At 41.2% G+C, this 17409-nt stretch overlaps 1 protein-coding gene across 1 annotated transcript in view; it reads left to right on the top strand.

The window, feature by feature from the left end:
- Positions 1-17409, top strand: part of LOC128490760 (uncharacterized) — a 67321-nt gene that overhangs the window by 36896 nt on the left and 13016 nt on the right. The window contains exon 4 of the mRNA XM_053462816.1: positions 10256-10361. Coding sequence (XP_053318791.1) covers positions 10256-10361 — 106 coding nt within the window. The remainder of the gene's footprint in view (positions 1-10255; positions 10362-17409) is intronic.

Genomic DNA, 17409 nt, shown 5'->3' with positions numbered 1-17409 from the left:
TAAAATAGAGCGTGTAAATGCCCTAGTTTGTTAACTATATTTTTAATCACACATTTAGACCAAAACAGTATTTAAACGTTGATATTTTTAAGTAATTGTTTAATGTGTTTACATTAGAATGATATTTTGTATAAAGTAAGTTAAATTTTGTTACCACAGGAGTTGTACTAAGGTGTACATGCACTAAGAGGCCTGGTATGTATGGAATCTGATGAGCCATGATGAGCTGTATGTGAGGTTTTGCTTCTCTGTATGCACAGATGGCTTATACATTCATTTAGGTTCATTTGAGCAGACATTTACAATGTCTCTTGTGCATACCAGCAGGACAGATGAGTAACATCTGCCAACTATGTGCTTGCAACGCATAGTCATGAACCTTGGCACTGAACGTGTTTATGTAATGGTTTTAACAGATTCAATTAAGCAATACAGATATTAGAAGCTCATATTGATATCAATGACTTGCACATTCTGGTTATTTTACTCTGCAAGCAGCTTTCTAAGAGTTATTGGCAGGTCACTAGGGATGGGCTAAGGGACCTGCAGCCTGAGTGTTTTGTTTGTATTGTTCAGCCTCAAGTCTCTGGGGCTGCCTGCTGCTTCCTCCTTCAGAATGTGGCTTTTCCTAGTTCCTATTGGGCTTTAGCCACAAATATTTTCATGACCTACCCATGGCAGGCTTGCAAAACAGTAACTTTTCTCAGGGACCACTCTCTTGACCTACAAAGTCCCCTACAATTTTTTTTAAAATAATTTTACATCGTTATCTCACATAACTCCTAAAGCCCCACCTCCCTAGATGCATTAGTACCCCCATTTACCTGGTCGAGCTATTGGAGTCAACCAAATCTTGTCCTCACATAGCCAAATAAGATATCTAAAGCCAGCCATCAATCCAACTACCTCTGAACCAATCCAGAGTTGGTGATTCTGACATTGCCTGTCCACTGTGAACATTTACTTAGCGTGTGTGCACCCCTCGTCCCACTACCCCAGTACCCAATTCAGGTACAGATTGAACTACACCCTGGATATGCAATCCAAAACACCCTACTGGCCCTTGATGGAAAGGAAAGAAGATAGTAAAAAATAGGAAAAAGGGAGGGTTCCCAAATGCTGCAATATTTCCTTGCTACCTCCAGATGCATGCAGTGGCCAAATAACCTCAACTTCCTCCAGCCATCCTCTGTCATCCCAGGCATTGAGAAGGAAAGAACACTATGAGGGGGGGGGGTGAGGCTCTGGTTCAATTAACAAAATTATTGGGATGATGGTGTAGCAGGGTACATATTATATTGAAAGGATAAAGGCAAAAAGGTAGGAAAAAACAGCTTAAAGATTATTCTTATACAAGGTAAGGAGGAGAGCCTAGAGACAGTTTAGGGTAACTGGGAAACAAGGTGGTTGTTCGCATGATGATGATGTGTGATATATAGACAACCTGGAAAAGCAGAGGAGCTTGATCATCTGGTAGCTGAAGAAAAAACTGAGATGTCAATGAAACGTTTGGCTATCATTATGGGGGGGGGGGGATTTAACCTCCCTGATGTAGATTTCAAAAAACATCCATCTAGGCCAACCAGAATTACAGACATTCTAATTTTATTCAGCTGTTGTAGTTTTGTGCACTTTAAACAATAAATGTGCAATGTTAGTTTTTGCATGCCATGAGAGAAAAATACATTATATAAAGTTTGTGAATACAATACAGAAGCAGACTGGCCATCAGGCAAACCATCTCCCATCTACCTTAATTGCTGCTTGGGCTATAGATCCATTTCTTTAGTATTTGGCCATTGGTTGGGTACGCCAATTTAAGGCTTGTGTCTTTAAGTTGTGAGGGTCACTTTTAATCCCCTGTTTGGCCCTGGTGAATACATACAAATAGCAAAACCGTTCTGGTCTTTGGGCTACAAAATAGCCCTAGTCATAAAGGTGTTAAAGCTGTTTAATGAATGACTGGCTACTGTAAATATCATTACAACACCCCATATCTCCATTACCTCCATCACATGTCCAAGCCACATCGATGGCCAAAGGAGGTGCACAAAGAAGGCCGTTGTCATTGGGTAGAGGTACAGATATTTTTTCTCCTGTGCCTTGAAGGATAGCACGTAGAACAGCACCTTAATAAATAATCTGGTAACCTGCAGGTCTACTTCTGTGTTGGCAAATAGTCAGACGATAGCTAGGTGAGCACCCATGAGCTGAAGCCTAATGCCCAGCTTTTCTTGGGTCTTCAGAAAGGGAGGAGCACAGGCCCACTCTACCTTCCTAACCTTTCATCTGTGATGAGCATCAGAACCCTCTGCATCGAAGTCCAGTTCTGCTCATCTTTTTACTAATATTTTCTTGTTGCATATAAAATGCCAAATTAGTATTTAAGTATCAAATTCTGCCTTTTTTCTGTTGAAAAAAAAAAAAACAAGTCAAGTTAATATACTGTTTATGTGACATTGTTATTCTTTTTCATGCAGCGCTTTAGAGACAAGCCCTATAACCACTGCCAAGTGTAAAATCCCATTTTATTAATCCTGGGCAACTGTGAAGTAAGCACAAAGCAATCATTTTTTCACCTCCTGGCAAAACAATTCTCCAAGGACAAATGAATGTTATATGTGTCTAGATTAATAAAGTCAGGTTTAATCAGCAGATTTCCCTCAGCAACATAAGCATGACTTTCTCAGTACTCAAGCAATCTGAAGCCTTTCTCTCCCTGTAAATGGACTAAACAAATACTAAAGAAAGGATGTGTATCTTGTGTAAGCCTTTAGGAAATACATATAGTCTCACAGGCAAATTACCATTTTAAACTGTAACAGGCAAAGCACTGGCCTGAAGTGTGCATGCATGCAAGGCCAACATGACTGGGCTAGCTGTCAATCCCCACAATGTATCCCTTTTTAATTTTATAAACCCAATAGGATCCCTGCCTTTTTTCAGTATGCTGTCCTTATCATTGCCCCCTAAGTTATTTATATAATAAATATTTTACAAGTTCCCTCACTCCCTATTTTTTGATGTCTTATTTTTTGGCAGATCAAAATCATACAACCAAGTTCTCAGTCTGAATGGTAATTGAATAATCATCACTACAGTAGCTGTACATTTTTAAACTATTTTTCTTTTAATTGCCTGCACACTACATTTTGATATTTATTATGGAAATTAAAGTAAATAAAGCAGTGGAATGTGTTACCTGGTGTCCCACTGCTGACCTGCTGCCCCTTGCCCCCCTGTTGACCTGCTCACCACACTTACCCCCTGCAGCCACACTTGCCCAACTGCAGCCCCTGCTGTCACACTTTATCCTGTGCAACTCCTGCTGCCACACTGGTGCTTGGGTTTTTATTCTCCTCAGTATCCTGCATTACTTACTGGAATATAAACTGAGCCTTTTGCCTTTTCGTACATCCAAAGCATATTATTTTCCCATGGTACCCCCGAACCGAGACATGACAGGGGCATGGTATATAGATAACCACCAAGCAAATACAGACGAAACCTGCTGGATTTGAAAAGGTCACAGGTTTATTGAAGGAAAACCTGGGACAAACATAAGAAAGATAAACAATGTAACACATCTTAACTATTTTATTAATATCGTAACCTCTTAAAGTCAGAGCTGTTTTTAATTTTTGTACCCTTTGTGACAATGGGCGTTTAAACATTTCTGTGGTGCTTGTGTTTAGCTGTAATTTTCTTATCTCTACTTTAATGTACCCACACAAGTTATATATATTGCTTTTTTTCAGGACAAGAAGGGCTTTGTTCTGATCAAATCATCTAATTTACTATTAAAAATATATACCGGTATATGGTGCAAAATTAAAAAAAACGCTTTCTGATTTTGATTTGAAAAACCTATTACTCAACTATAAAACACCCAAATATGTGTTCAGCAACATCTCCAGAGAGAACAAAACACAAAATTAAGGAAATTTTTTTCTTGTGCATGAAAAGAGTCCCTAAAAATATTGAATGAAATAAGATTAAAGTATATGTATTCAGACAAACTATAAGTAGTGCTAACTCGGTTATGATGTTTATGTTTAAATGTTAGTACCTTAGTATGCAACAAGACAACCAAAGAGTTACTCAACATGGCTCAGCAATGTTTGAATCTAAACATACAAAGTACATTTAAAATAACAGAGGAGTATAACATGAGGTCAGGCCCGGACTGGGACAAAAAATAGGCCCGGGCATTTAAGCCTGAGCAGCCCATATTTATTTATTTATTTATTTATTGTTAAAGCCCACCCTTCATGTACCATCTTTGCATTTAATCATTCACACAAATCATTGACACATTCATTAATGCAGTCTCACAAATCATTCAAGCAATTCATCCACACATGAATTCATTAATTGTCATACGCATTCACACAATTCATCCACACATTTATTCATTCATTCTCATACGCATTCACACTACCCCCTCTCATCATCTTATCTGCCCCTTCTCACTATGTTCCCCCTTTTCACTATGGTACAGCATAACACCTATCACTATATACTGAGGCACACATTGACAGTGGTGCAGCGTAATCCCTATCACTATACATTGAGCCAGACATTGACAATAGTGCAGCATAACACCAATCACTATATACTACGCCAAACATTGATGTGGTGTAGGCCTACCACTTCATTGTCTGGCTTAGTAGTAGGGATGCACCGAAACGAATTCTGGACTGAAACCGAAAATGCAGCATTTACCTGTCCGAAACCGAATATGACCTCCACACACCATAAAAAAATCTAACACTTTTATTTAAAGTAAGTAACACACCAAAATAGGACAAAACAATTAAAAAACAATATTATATGTATATATATATGATTGTTAACAGCAATCACATTCCTATCATGCCCAGGCATACCCAGATTCCAGGATGTACTCGCAGACTTGGCATGATAGGAGTATGATTGCCCTATCTACCCCTTCTCACTCCCTTCTGCCCCATCTACCCCTTCTCATTCCCTTCTCCCCTATCTACCCCTTCTCACTCCCTTCTCCCTATCTACCCTCTTTCCCCCGTCTCATGCCCTTTTCCCTATCTACCCCCTCCTAACTATCTACCCTCTCCCTCTTTGAAGTTCACTTACCTTTCAGGAGTCCTGCGGTGGGGGTGCAAGGCCTCTGCCTCCCAGCTCTGCCACTGTATGGAACAGTATAGAGTGATGGGAGTTATGATGTACTTTTAGAGCATAATTAGATCATGAAAAAGACATTGGAAATGGTACAGCATAACACCCATCACTCTCACACACTTACCAATCCACACATATATACCAATCCACAAATATATACCAATCCACACCTATACCAATCCACACATATATACCAATCCACACGTATACCAATCCACACACATATACCAATCCACACATATATACCAATCCACACCTATACCAATCCACACATATATACCAATCCACACGTATACCAATCCACACGTATACCAATCCACACGTATGCCAATCCACACGTATGCCAATCCACACGTATGCCAATCCACACGTATGCCAATCCACACGTATGCCAATCCACACGTATACCAATCCACACGTATACCAATCCACACATACACCAATCCACACATATATACCAATCCACACACATACCAATCCACACACATACCAATCCACACACATACCAATCCACACGTATGCCAATCCACACGTATGCCAATCCACACGTATGCCAATCCACACGTATGCCAATCCACACGTATACCAATTCACACATATATACCAATCCACACATACACCAATCCACACATATATACCAATCCACACGTATGCCAATCCACACATATACCAATCCACACGTATGCCAATCCACACGTATGCCAATCCACACATATATACCAATCCACACATATATACCAATCCATACATACACCAATCCACACATATATACCAATCCACACATATATACTAATTCACTCACTGAATATTTTCCTACCTTTCCTCTTTTCTCCTTACAGCTCCTTTTCCTCCTCTTCGCTCCTCTTCTTCAGTTCTTCTGTCTTCTCTGTCTTCTTCCGGTTCAGAGGGCAACAGCTGCTGTGCGCCGGGGTTTGTTGTCAGATCCCGGCACACAGCAGCTGTTGCCGTGCAGATCACAAGGGAGCGGTATCGGAGGTCTTTAACAGACCTCCGGCTCCCTTGAGTGATTTTAAGCCGGGTTGAACCCGGCTTAAAATCACTCAAGGGAACCGGAGGTCTGTTAAAGACCTCCGATACCGCTCCCTTGCGATCCTGCTCCTCCAGCGGCGGACATTACTGTCCGTCTCTGGAGGGGTGCCGGGTGCCGCAAGTTGGCACCCCCTGATGAGTGGCACCCCCTGATGAGCGGCACCCGGTGCGGACCGCCCCCCCGACCCCTGGAGTGTGGCGCCCTGTGCGGTCGCACACCCCAAAGGCCGGTCCTGCTCTAAGGGGCCGGGAAGCCCCCACCAGGGCCGGCCTTAGGGGTCTGCGGCCGCACAGGGTTTAAATTAAAACATCGGGGTTTTTTTCAACTTTATTTAACATCCTCCATGTTAAATAAAGTTAAAAAAAAACTTTATTTAACATGGAGGATGTTAAATAAAGTAAAAAAAAACCCGATGTTTTAATTTATACCCTGTGCGGCCGCAGACCCGTAAGGCCGGCCTTGGTGGGGACTTCCCGGCCCCTTAGAGTGGCGGACCCGGTAGGTAGGGTAGGGGCCTGGAGCTGCAGCTCCATCAGCCCCTAAATCAATGCGGCCCTGCCGTGGCCCGGCCCACCGGGCAAATGCCCGGTGTGCCCGATGGCCAGTCCGGGCCTGCATGAGGTACAACATTCATAGATTCCCAGATAACATCTATGGCTGCAAATATAATTGAATGTTAGTACTGCAAATATTTGTAATATGTTAAAATCTCCATCCTGTATGTAACAAGTTGACATATGCACCCAGACCCCCTGAAAAAAATCCAGGGAGGCTTAAGGTCAAAGTATGTTATTGGATGTTGATGTACTTTATCATGTTTATACTTCCCTCTGCAAACTCAATAAAATCTCTTTTAAAAAAAAAAGTATATGTGTTCAATTTAATGGGATTTTCTCTTTCATAGTATTATAAATTGTTATTTTATGCTAATACGAATAATGTAAGACACCTATTGCCAGAGGTCTACACTGGTGTCCTAGATATTCAATTTCAACTGTTGGGATTTTCACTGGAGACATTTGAAGTGCAAATGCTGAGTTTTAGGTTATGATTATGTAAATAACAAAAAAACATAACAGGGACATATTCACATACCTCCGAAGTGTCCTGGCTTTCACAGTACAGTCCCAATTTATTGACACTGTACCTTTTCCCCATGTTGTTATCCAACTGCCCCTCTTTTGCAGGCAGTGGGGATTATGGGAGATCCTCTGATATCTTCTGAATGTAGATATTTGTTGTTGGAAAGGCTGAAACTGTATCTCAATAATTTCATGCAAATTTAATGTATCAAGGTAGCAAAAGCTTCCTAGATATTGTGTTTCACAGCCTAGTAGTTGCTTTTAACAGGTCTGCTTGAGTGCATGGGAATTCATTAAGTCATGGGTCCAGGGATGTTTGGGTTCTGAAGTTTAGAAAGCAACCTATGATTTAACATTAAAGAAGGGTCTGTGTGACTAGGCAGAAAGTATCATTAACATAAAGAGCATCCAGGGTACAGGCTAGTGTATATTGGGCAGAAAAAGGAAGGGGAGCCTGAATCATGGGAGGTTTACAAAACAAGTAGTTAAGTGCAGAATTAATCCTGGGCTGGGTACTTGGTGAGTGGCGAGTAGTGTGCACTCTGTGCAAGGGATGTTACGCTGGTACTATACCTATGTCAGTACTCTCAGGAATTTTATCAAGATCATATCAGTTGGCAAGTTTAGCCTAACAAGTTTGATAAGTTTCTTCATGTACGGTATTTTATTATAGTTCGCCTTAAAATAAATTGTCACAGTGTTCAATAATAAGGAGACCTTTTATCTCCATGCCTTTGTGTCTGTGTCGTTATTTTAACATAATTTATTGACCATGTTGACATTGTACCCTTGAAGAAGCCATTCCTAAAAGAAACACATAATCTTGTACATGGAGGACTTCACTGATGGAGACTTCAGGAAGGCAGCATAATACATCATATTCAGTGTGATTTTAGTGAGTCAAGTTACATGTTTCATAGTAAAATTTTACTTTACTATACTGGTGCTGTTGTGAATAGTTATTTATTATTTAATGATTAATTTACCACTAGGGGCGGGCTGGCAGCCTATGGCCTGGAGGCAAGTCTAGTCAAGTGGCCCATTGCGCCACCGAATCAGCCCAATATCCATGCACATCTTTTCCTGATTTTCTAACACATGTTGATGTTGACTATAGTTCAATTTATTCCTAAAGATAGTAAAGTACCAGGAAACAGATGATCAAATACACACCAGGACAGGCTCTGCCACGCCGACACCCAAACACACACACCAGTACAGGCTCTGCCACACCAACACACCAAATACACACACCAGGACAGGCTCTGCCACACCAACACACCAAACACACACACCAGGACAGGCTTTGCCACACCAACACACTAAACACATACACCAGCACAGGCTCTGCCACACCAACACCCAAACACACACACCAGGACAGACTGCCATACCGACACCCAAACACACACACCAGGACAGACTCTGCCACACCGACACCCAAACACACACACACATACACACACACACACCAGGACAGGCTCTGCCACACAGACACACAAACCAGGACAAGCTTTGATGCTTACTTGTAGTTGCATTATAGTTTTTGACTTTATTCACATTACTGTTTGTTTATGTGAAACATATTTTTTATTTCATAATAACACATCTACATTTTCATTTAATAGTCTTTTCTAAAGAATGAACCATGACAGTACCATTTCAGTAGTAGTAGTGTTGATTTAGAGATCAAAGAGACAGACTGGGAGGCTTGCACCTGCTGTTTATCGCTTAACTTATCAAGATCATACTCAATGCTTTTTGCTATAGTTTGGAGTCTCCCCTATCATGTGTGCAGTCTGATTTAATGGAGGGGTACTTCACTTCACTGTTATCCATGTGGTCTGTTTTGGCATGTTTAATAGTATATTGTCTGCTTTCATTTTTTTGCCTGTCTGCTTTGAGCTTCTGTACACTTTTTCAGAATTTTTAAAAATGTTATTAGTATAGTATAGTAAGTTTAGTCTATCGAGTTCAACCTTACACACATACCTACTTCTAAAGTTCTAAAGTTGATCCAAAAGAAGGCAAAAAACCGTACTTGGGGCAATTACCAATCATGTTAAACAGGGAAAAGAAACCTTCTTGATTACTCCCTGGATCAACTAGCCCTTTCTGTTATGCTTAACCAGAAAAGCATCCAGACCTTTCTTAAAAACATTAGATAATTAGAGTTAGATAATACAACCACCCTTAGGCATAGAATTCCATATTCTTATTGTTCTTACTGTGAAGGAGCCTTTCCAATGCTGATGCTGAAATCTCCTTTCCTCAAGTCTCAACTCAACTGATGACCCTGTGTCTTTTCTAGAGACCTCTTGCTGAACAGATCACCAGAGAGCTGTTTAAACTGACCTTGTATGTATTTGTACCATGTGATCAGATCCCCTCTTAGACATATCTTTTAAAGTGAAAACAAGTCCAGTTGTTCTAGTCTTTTTTCATAACTAAAATTCTCCATTCCATTAATTAACTTTGTAGCCCACCTCTGCACTCCAGCTCTATAACATCCTTCTTAAAAACAAGATTTATTACTTTACCTAAAATGTACAGTTTACCCATTATTGCTTGGCATTGTTTGTATACATCTGTGAAAACTTTATATGTACAAAATGAAAAGGCTTTTCGCCCTTTAATGTAACAATGTTACCAACATATTCAACAACATTGGTGTAACATATTGTTATCGGTATTTCAAATGCATTGGGATATATAGAGGGCTATACTAAACCACATAACATTTGTTAAGTGGTTTACAGGAAAAGGAAAAATGGCTCTAAGAGCCTTATAGATTGTTCTCTTAATCTACTAAAATGTTTTCATGACATGTATAAATTAATCTGACAGGATAGTATGTGGCTGAAATAGAAATCTCACATGCATTGGCCAGATAAAAAGCATTGTTGTCAAATATTTGATAAAAATGCAGACAACCTGACATAGATATCTGCCTGTGTTTCAGATACTTGATCAAATTCCATCTGCAAAGGATGATGGTGTAACATTTCAGACCTATTGCAGTGCTGTTTCATGGTTGGCAAGGGCTCCCCAAGAGAGCAAAATAAGAGGTAAGCCAGTGTCTGAATTTCCCATTTTCCTCAGTGCAATATTGAAGTTACATAAAACTGTACCACTGTGTCACTCTAGATCCAGATAATTCAGTAGTAATCACATTTGTGCAATTTCAATGTACCTATTAGTATTATTATCTTTAATTTATATAGCGCCAACATAAAAAGTGTACGTTTAGCCCTGTTTAAAGGAACATATGTGTCCAAATATTTCAGAGGGTCATTAAGCCCTGCCTTGCCACCAAAACCTTGGATTTTCACTTGACACTCATTTACTTCCCCAGCAACTGTTTGGAGTCAGGCAATAAGGAGTCAGGCAACAAGATAAGGCCAGTGAATAATGAAAGTATTCAGAAATTGGGCAGACTAGATGGGCCAAATGGTTCCTATCTGCCAACACATGTTTCTATGTTTCTCACATTGCTGAGCTTTCTGTGGGTGCACACCCTATATAACTCCCATGGGTGGGCATTGAAAAGCACAACAGACTAATCTCTTAATGTACTTCATGGTTTAGAAATCACTGTAGAATGTTTCAATAAGAAATTATCTGTAAGAGACAGGCAGGCAGGAGTAGTGGGAAGGAAGATTGGTCTGGTTCACTCATGGTTTCTGTCCTATCGTTCCCAGGGTTCTTTCTCTGTGCTGTATGCTAACACTCCATCAGCTGAAACAACTCCAACAAAATCCATACAACATGCAAACCCAAACAATGTGTATATACCGTATTTGCCCGAATATAGGCCGCACTTTTTCCCCGCTTTAAGTATTTAAAGTGGGGGTCCAGCCTATATCTGGGGTTTAGCGCAGGAATGCACAATTCATATCGCCCGACGCCTGGGACATGCAGTTCCAGGCACCGGGCAGGCAGCAGGGTTAGGATACAGATCCCCGCAGTGCTGCAGGGGACCTGCATCCCACTCTCCGATACGCTCAGACAGCCTCTCTTGCCAGCACTTTCCACGGGGGGAGTCCCGGCAAGGAAGATTGTTAAAGCACATCGCGCAGACGTTCACCAGCTGCGACGATTCGGGTAAACAACCTCCGCTGCTGGCACGTCTGCTCGATGTGCTTTAATAATCTCCCTTGCCGGGAATTCCCACGGGGGGAGTCCCGGCAAGGGAGATTGTTAAAGCACATCGTGCAGACGTGCCGGCAGCGGAGGTTGTTTACGCTCGCCGGTGAATGCCTTTAACAATCTTCCTAGCCGTGGGAAGTGCCGGCACCGGAAGTTGTATTGCGTAGATGTCCCCCACCGGCCCCGCAAGACACCCAGGAGTCTGCACTGGTAAGTCTAGGGGAGGGGGGGCACATCTCGGGGGACACACGGAGTGACAGCATATCTCGGGGGTGACACAGAGTGTCGAGCCAATACGGTATATATATATATTTTATTTTTTTTATTTATCTTCTATGAGGGACAATGTCAAATGCTTTACTAAAATCTAGATAGGTGACCTACTGCCCATCCCTCGGTACACCAGTCCCATGTAGCCAGAAATACAGCCAGCCAGCCACACGCAGCAGCAGCATTACTAGTTAACATCCTGGCACTAGTAGTGATACAATCTTCTCCAACCCGCCTACCAAAGTAAAGAGCCATTTTAGTTACTAACAACGCATCACATATGGGTCATGTGCTGGTGCATTGGTGGGATCAAAGAAATGAAGATTACTTTTTATAGTGGAGCACCAAATAAAACCACTATTAGTGCCACCACAACCATCACCAGTGCCTCCACTCCTACAAGCACTGCTATCCCTGTAACGTTTCTAACTCCCTAAAAAGTAAAGATGGGCAGTCAGATAATAGCAGCAGGTCTATTTTGGTTCAGAAGAAAGAGAGGAAGAAGAGGAAGGTCTAATCTTGCAGAAGTGTTTCTAAGTAGAAAAAGACAATGTCAATGACCTGGACGAGGAGTCAATCGATTCATCATCTAGTAATGATCTGTTTGATGTGTTGCACCTTCCACTCTGCAGTAGCAGCAGTGTGCTTGTGCCACTGGTTCCCCTATATGTACCACCACATCACCATCAATGCCATGGAAAGTATACAAAAGTATACTATGCCTGGTCTACACCATTATAGTAAAGTGTGAAATGTAGAAAAAGAGATAGATTGTATAAAGTCCGTATTACAGAACATTCCAAAATAATCAACTGTTAAACCTCTGGTATGTATTCTGTCTTCTCTGTGGAAATAAAATAACACAAGATATATAGAAGTCTGGTCACTTTTATTCTTATGAGTGTGGGGAATCACACACTGTCTGTAATTATCCAGCTAGGATTTTTAAAGCATTTGTACTGTAACAGTTGGTATCTAGTACCCTTTTCTGTTTTGTGTATTTTGCATCCTTTTAACACTCATTGAAAGCATTCGTAAGATTGAGAGGCACTTTCAATACAGTGTGAAAGCAAGCCAGCATCTAAGGGAGGAGTAGGAGAAGGTGACCCACCGATAAAACCCTAACGTCCATGTCAGAACCTAATCGCTTGCTGGAACTCCACCCTGGATATGATGGAGTGGATTAAAGAGCAGCAGCGGGTTCTTCACTGCATGTTCTGTGAGCAGAACATTGGGGTGTCCAGCCCATTCGCCTCTGCTGACAGGGATGTGCCAGAAAATGTAAGTCAAAGCACAAAAAGTGACCTCTCAGCAGTAGAGCCACTCACATGTCCAATTCCCAATCCCTTATACCTATGCAAAGCAGCAGCACCAGATCCACCACAGCAGCAGCAATTTGGGCAGAGGCCCTTGATTCTTTGGTGGGTACCACACAAGCTCCTCAAAGTCACAATGGCTCCTCTGAAATGGTCAAAGCCTTGGGAGAGCTGCCACTGCCTTCTACTGCTAACCCCAATAACTGCTAAGTTATTGGCACCAGAAAGCTGTTATCTGCTCAGGGCTCTCCTTAGTATCACAGCAACTGCCCTCATGCCTACCTACCAGTTTCCAAACAGTATTCTCTAAAAAGGACAACATCCACAACCCTCAACACCCTGAGTTGTTTTCATTTTTTCTAATAGTGAAAACAGTTGAAACGTAAACTCAGTGCAAACTTCCACTTTAGTGGAGAAAATCCATTGGTCAGATTTTGTTTTCCATCTTGATAACAGTTTGAACATACAGTCGTTCTATAGACTATTAGAAAATTTGTTATACATTTATTGATTTAAAAAGCTCCTTAAACTCGTAGTTGTGTGTTTCTTCCATCAGCCAGAGTTTGTAAAATACTTAATTATCCTTAAAGCAGTGAATGGGGTCACTTCAGGGGGAATTACAATCCGTGAAAAAAATCAATGTAGCATTTTCTTTGGAAAATGTCAGATGGTTACATTATGAAACCCTAAGCATAAAGCCTTTTAGCCAAAGAATTTATTACAATGAGGGAAATGTTATAAAGAATAAGGCTATTCTTATTTTTAAAGAAGGCCAGGCACAATTCGAGGGTTTAGAGCAAATGGACATATGAGATGGGCTGAACTGCTCTTATGTTTTATATCACATTTTAACCTTTTGCATTTCTATCTGCAAGCAAGGATTAAAACATAAATATAATTTCAAAGTTAGAAAACATCCTACCATAGGAAATAACATTTCCAGTTTAAAAAAATCGGAGAAAGGTGTGCATGAATATGTGTGAGTGTGTGTGTATAGATGTATGACTAAAATGCTACTAAATTAATTTGCTAATAGCATCATTTCTACTTCTTTTAATACATGACCTTTTTGCACTTTTTTCTGTTTAATATGCAATGAAATTCTCTGTCTAGTGCCTGAGCATGTTACTTGAATATTATAGCTATTTATTTCAAATATTTAGCCCTCCATAGAATACCAAGTTGTGTACTAATGGAACAACGTGAATTTTATTATAAGGAGTACTCTCCCAGATGGTTACTTTAAGCATGCATAAGTATTGTAAATATTGCAGCCTAATAATTTAATGAGCCTTGTTCTCTAAATGAAATATAAATCAATGGCCCTTATGGGCACATGATGTTTCCACAAAGTAGAGATGTTCAGCAAAATGTTTAATCTGAGAAGAACATAAAAAGTTCTGCTACGAAAAAGCCTCATTTGGCATTAAGACAAAAAATGTATTTGTTTGCAACTAGCCTTCTAATTTGTAACCTATATTTCTTAAGGCAGAATAACTGCAAACTGGACTTGTCCAAGTCCACCGTAAGACTCTGTGGCGCTCACTCTTCTGAGAAACAAGCAATAAAAAATATGTATCAGCCCTATTGATTTAGTTATAAATATTAGACATATGCAAATGTGCCAAAATTTGATACATTTGCAATTCGTACGAATCCAAATGCACAAGTCTAATATATATAACTATTCTGGGGCAGTGACCCAGAATAGCCGCACTGGGGAATGCAAATGACACATGGAAGAGGAAAGACACATGGAAGCCGGGTCAGAACTAAAATAACTTTTTTATAAAGTCAAATTGCAATACTTTTAACAGGGTCAGGACAAGCTGGGACAAAAACTGAACAAGTCATCAAAAAACAATGCAGGAGTGTTACACAAATCAAGAGCAACAATAGAAAACAGTGCTCCAGGGATGTTGCAAGTGAATCCACACATTTAACCCCTTAAGGACAATGGGCGGTCCCTAAACCCATTGAAAACAATGCATTTTGAGCCCGTACATGTATGGGCTTTGTCATTAAGGGGTTAATAAGTGTGATGATGGACAAGGTGGTAGCACCTACATTGATAAAGGGGTGTGTGTACCCTGAAACATTTGTGCTTCCACCTTGTCCGTCATCACACTTTTTATTATTACTTACCCATATATGCCAAATCAATATATGACAGGCACAAATAAAACAACGCATGAATAAATTCGGACCTGTCGGACCAGTGTTGGAGATACGAAGTGGCGCTTGGGTTGTTGCTTATATGGTGGAGTTGTGAACTTATATAGATATTTCTGGGAGCAGTTCAGGAAAGTTATAGTGAAGCTTACTGATGATCCACCACCATTCGCCCTGTCAAATTACCTGTTACATCACACAAACAGAGCAATCTCACATTATGAAAGATAAATAGTTAAACATTAATTTCACGCTGCAAAGCTCCTGTTGCCCTTTCAAATGGAAGCTTAGAACTCCCCCGTCATTTTTGGAATGGGTTTTTTAGTGTCACAAACCTACTCACCTTCTCCAGGGATCCAGCATCGGACAGACGCAGCACAGCGTCTCCTCCCCTGCTCGCTGACACAGAAGCGAGCAGGGACTGCCGGCGGAGGAGGATGCGTTCACAGATTGTCATGGAGATGCGTCTCCTCCATGCTGCTGACAGACGTTGGCAGGGAGATGCGTACAGGCATGGCAACGCGTCTCTTCCGATGATATCATTTTGGCGCCAAATTCAAATGAATCAAACCCCTGACCTCCCAGAAACCTTTGCTTAGGTATCAGCTGGATTTTTCTTATACCAAAGCGTTATTTGCCATTCGTTTACTCGTATACCAGACCCTATTTTGTTATTCCGACCAGTGATTCTTGCAGCCTGTCTGAACTTTTCATTTTGACTCAATTTCGTTTACGGATCATCCTTTTGTACTTCGTACTTTTGGTGTGTGTTTGTTTCCTGCTAATAGGACCTACCGGTTCCCCGGCTTATGGCCAGCCATAACATTAAGGTTGAAGAGATCACCCACTGACTCTAACACTATATATGTGTGTGTTAGTTTGTGTGTATATATGTATAGTGTTAGAGTCAATGGGTATTTTATATGTAATAATACACACACTGGCTCCAGGGGCGTACCTAGAGTATTTGGCACCCGGGGCGGATCCTGTATGTGGCATACACCCCCCACACACACTTTAAAACTGCATAGCTTCTACCGTTATATCAGGGGCGTACCTAGAGTATTTGGCACCCGGGGCGGATCCTGTATGTGGCACCCCCCCCCCACACACACACTTTAAAACTACCTGGCCGAAACTGAATATGACCCCCCCACACACCATACAAAAATCTAACACTTTTATTTAAAGTAAGTAACACACCAAAATAGGACAAAACAATTAAATAACAATATATATATATATATAATTGTTAACAGCAATCACATTCCTATCATGCCCAGGCATACCCAGATTCCAGGAGGCACTCGCAGACTTGGCATGATAGGAGTATGATTGCCCTATCTACCCCTTCTCGCTCCCTTCTGCCCTATCTACCCCTTCTCACTCCCTTCTCCCTATCTACCCCTACTAACCATCTACTCTCTCCCTCTTTGAAGTTCACTTACCTTTCAGGAGTCCTGCGGTGCAGGTGCAAGGCCTCTGTCTCCCAGCTCTGCCACTGTATGGAACAGTATAGAGTGATGGGAGTTATGATGTAATTTAGAGCATAATTATATAATGAAAAATACATTGGAAATGGTACAGCATAACACCCATCACTCTGACACACTTACCAACCCACACATACCAATCCACACATTTACCAATCCACACATTTACCAATCCACACACTTACCAATCCACACATTTACCAATCCACACATATACCAATCCACACATATACTAATCCACACATATACCAATCCACACATACCAATCCACACACATACCAATCCACACACTTACCAATCCACACATATACCAATCCACTCTCACTGTCGCTGTCACTGAATGCTTTCCTACCTTTCCTCTTTTCTCTTTACAGTTCCTTTCCTCCTCTGCTTCAGTTCTTCTGTCTTCTTCCAGTTCAGAGGGCATGGACAGCGGTGGGCGCGGCTTCAGTGTTGTGCGCCGGGATCTGACAACAAACCCTGGCGCACAGCAGCTGTTGCCGCGCGGATCGCAAGGGAGCGGTATCGGAGGTCTTTAACAGACCTCCGGCTCCCTTGAGTGAAAAGTATTGTTAAAAGCCCACATTAACTGCTCCTTTAATTTAAAAAATTACCCAATTATCTGAGGGACTAGATGTCAAAAATGGACCCGGTCTTTGACCCAGCTGAAAATGAGCCATGTACACAGTCGTTTTTCTGCTCCTTCCAAGACATGT

The sequence above is a fragment of the Spea bombifrons genome, chromosome 1 (genome assembly GCF_027358695.1).
Source record: "Spea bombifrons isolate aSpeBom1 chromosome 1, aSpeBom1.2.pri, whole genome shotgun sequence".
Classification (NCBI taxonomy): domain Eukaryota; kingdom Metazoa; phylum Chordata; class Amphibia; order Anura; family Pelobatidae; genus Spea; species Spea bombifrons.
Note: the sequence above shows the minus strand (reverse complement) of the source record. Positions and strands in the feature narration are given on the sequence as shown.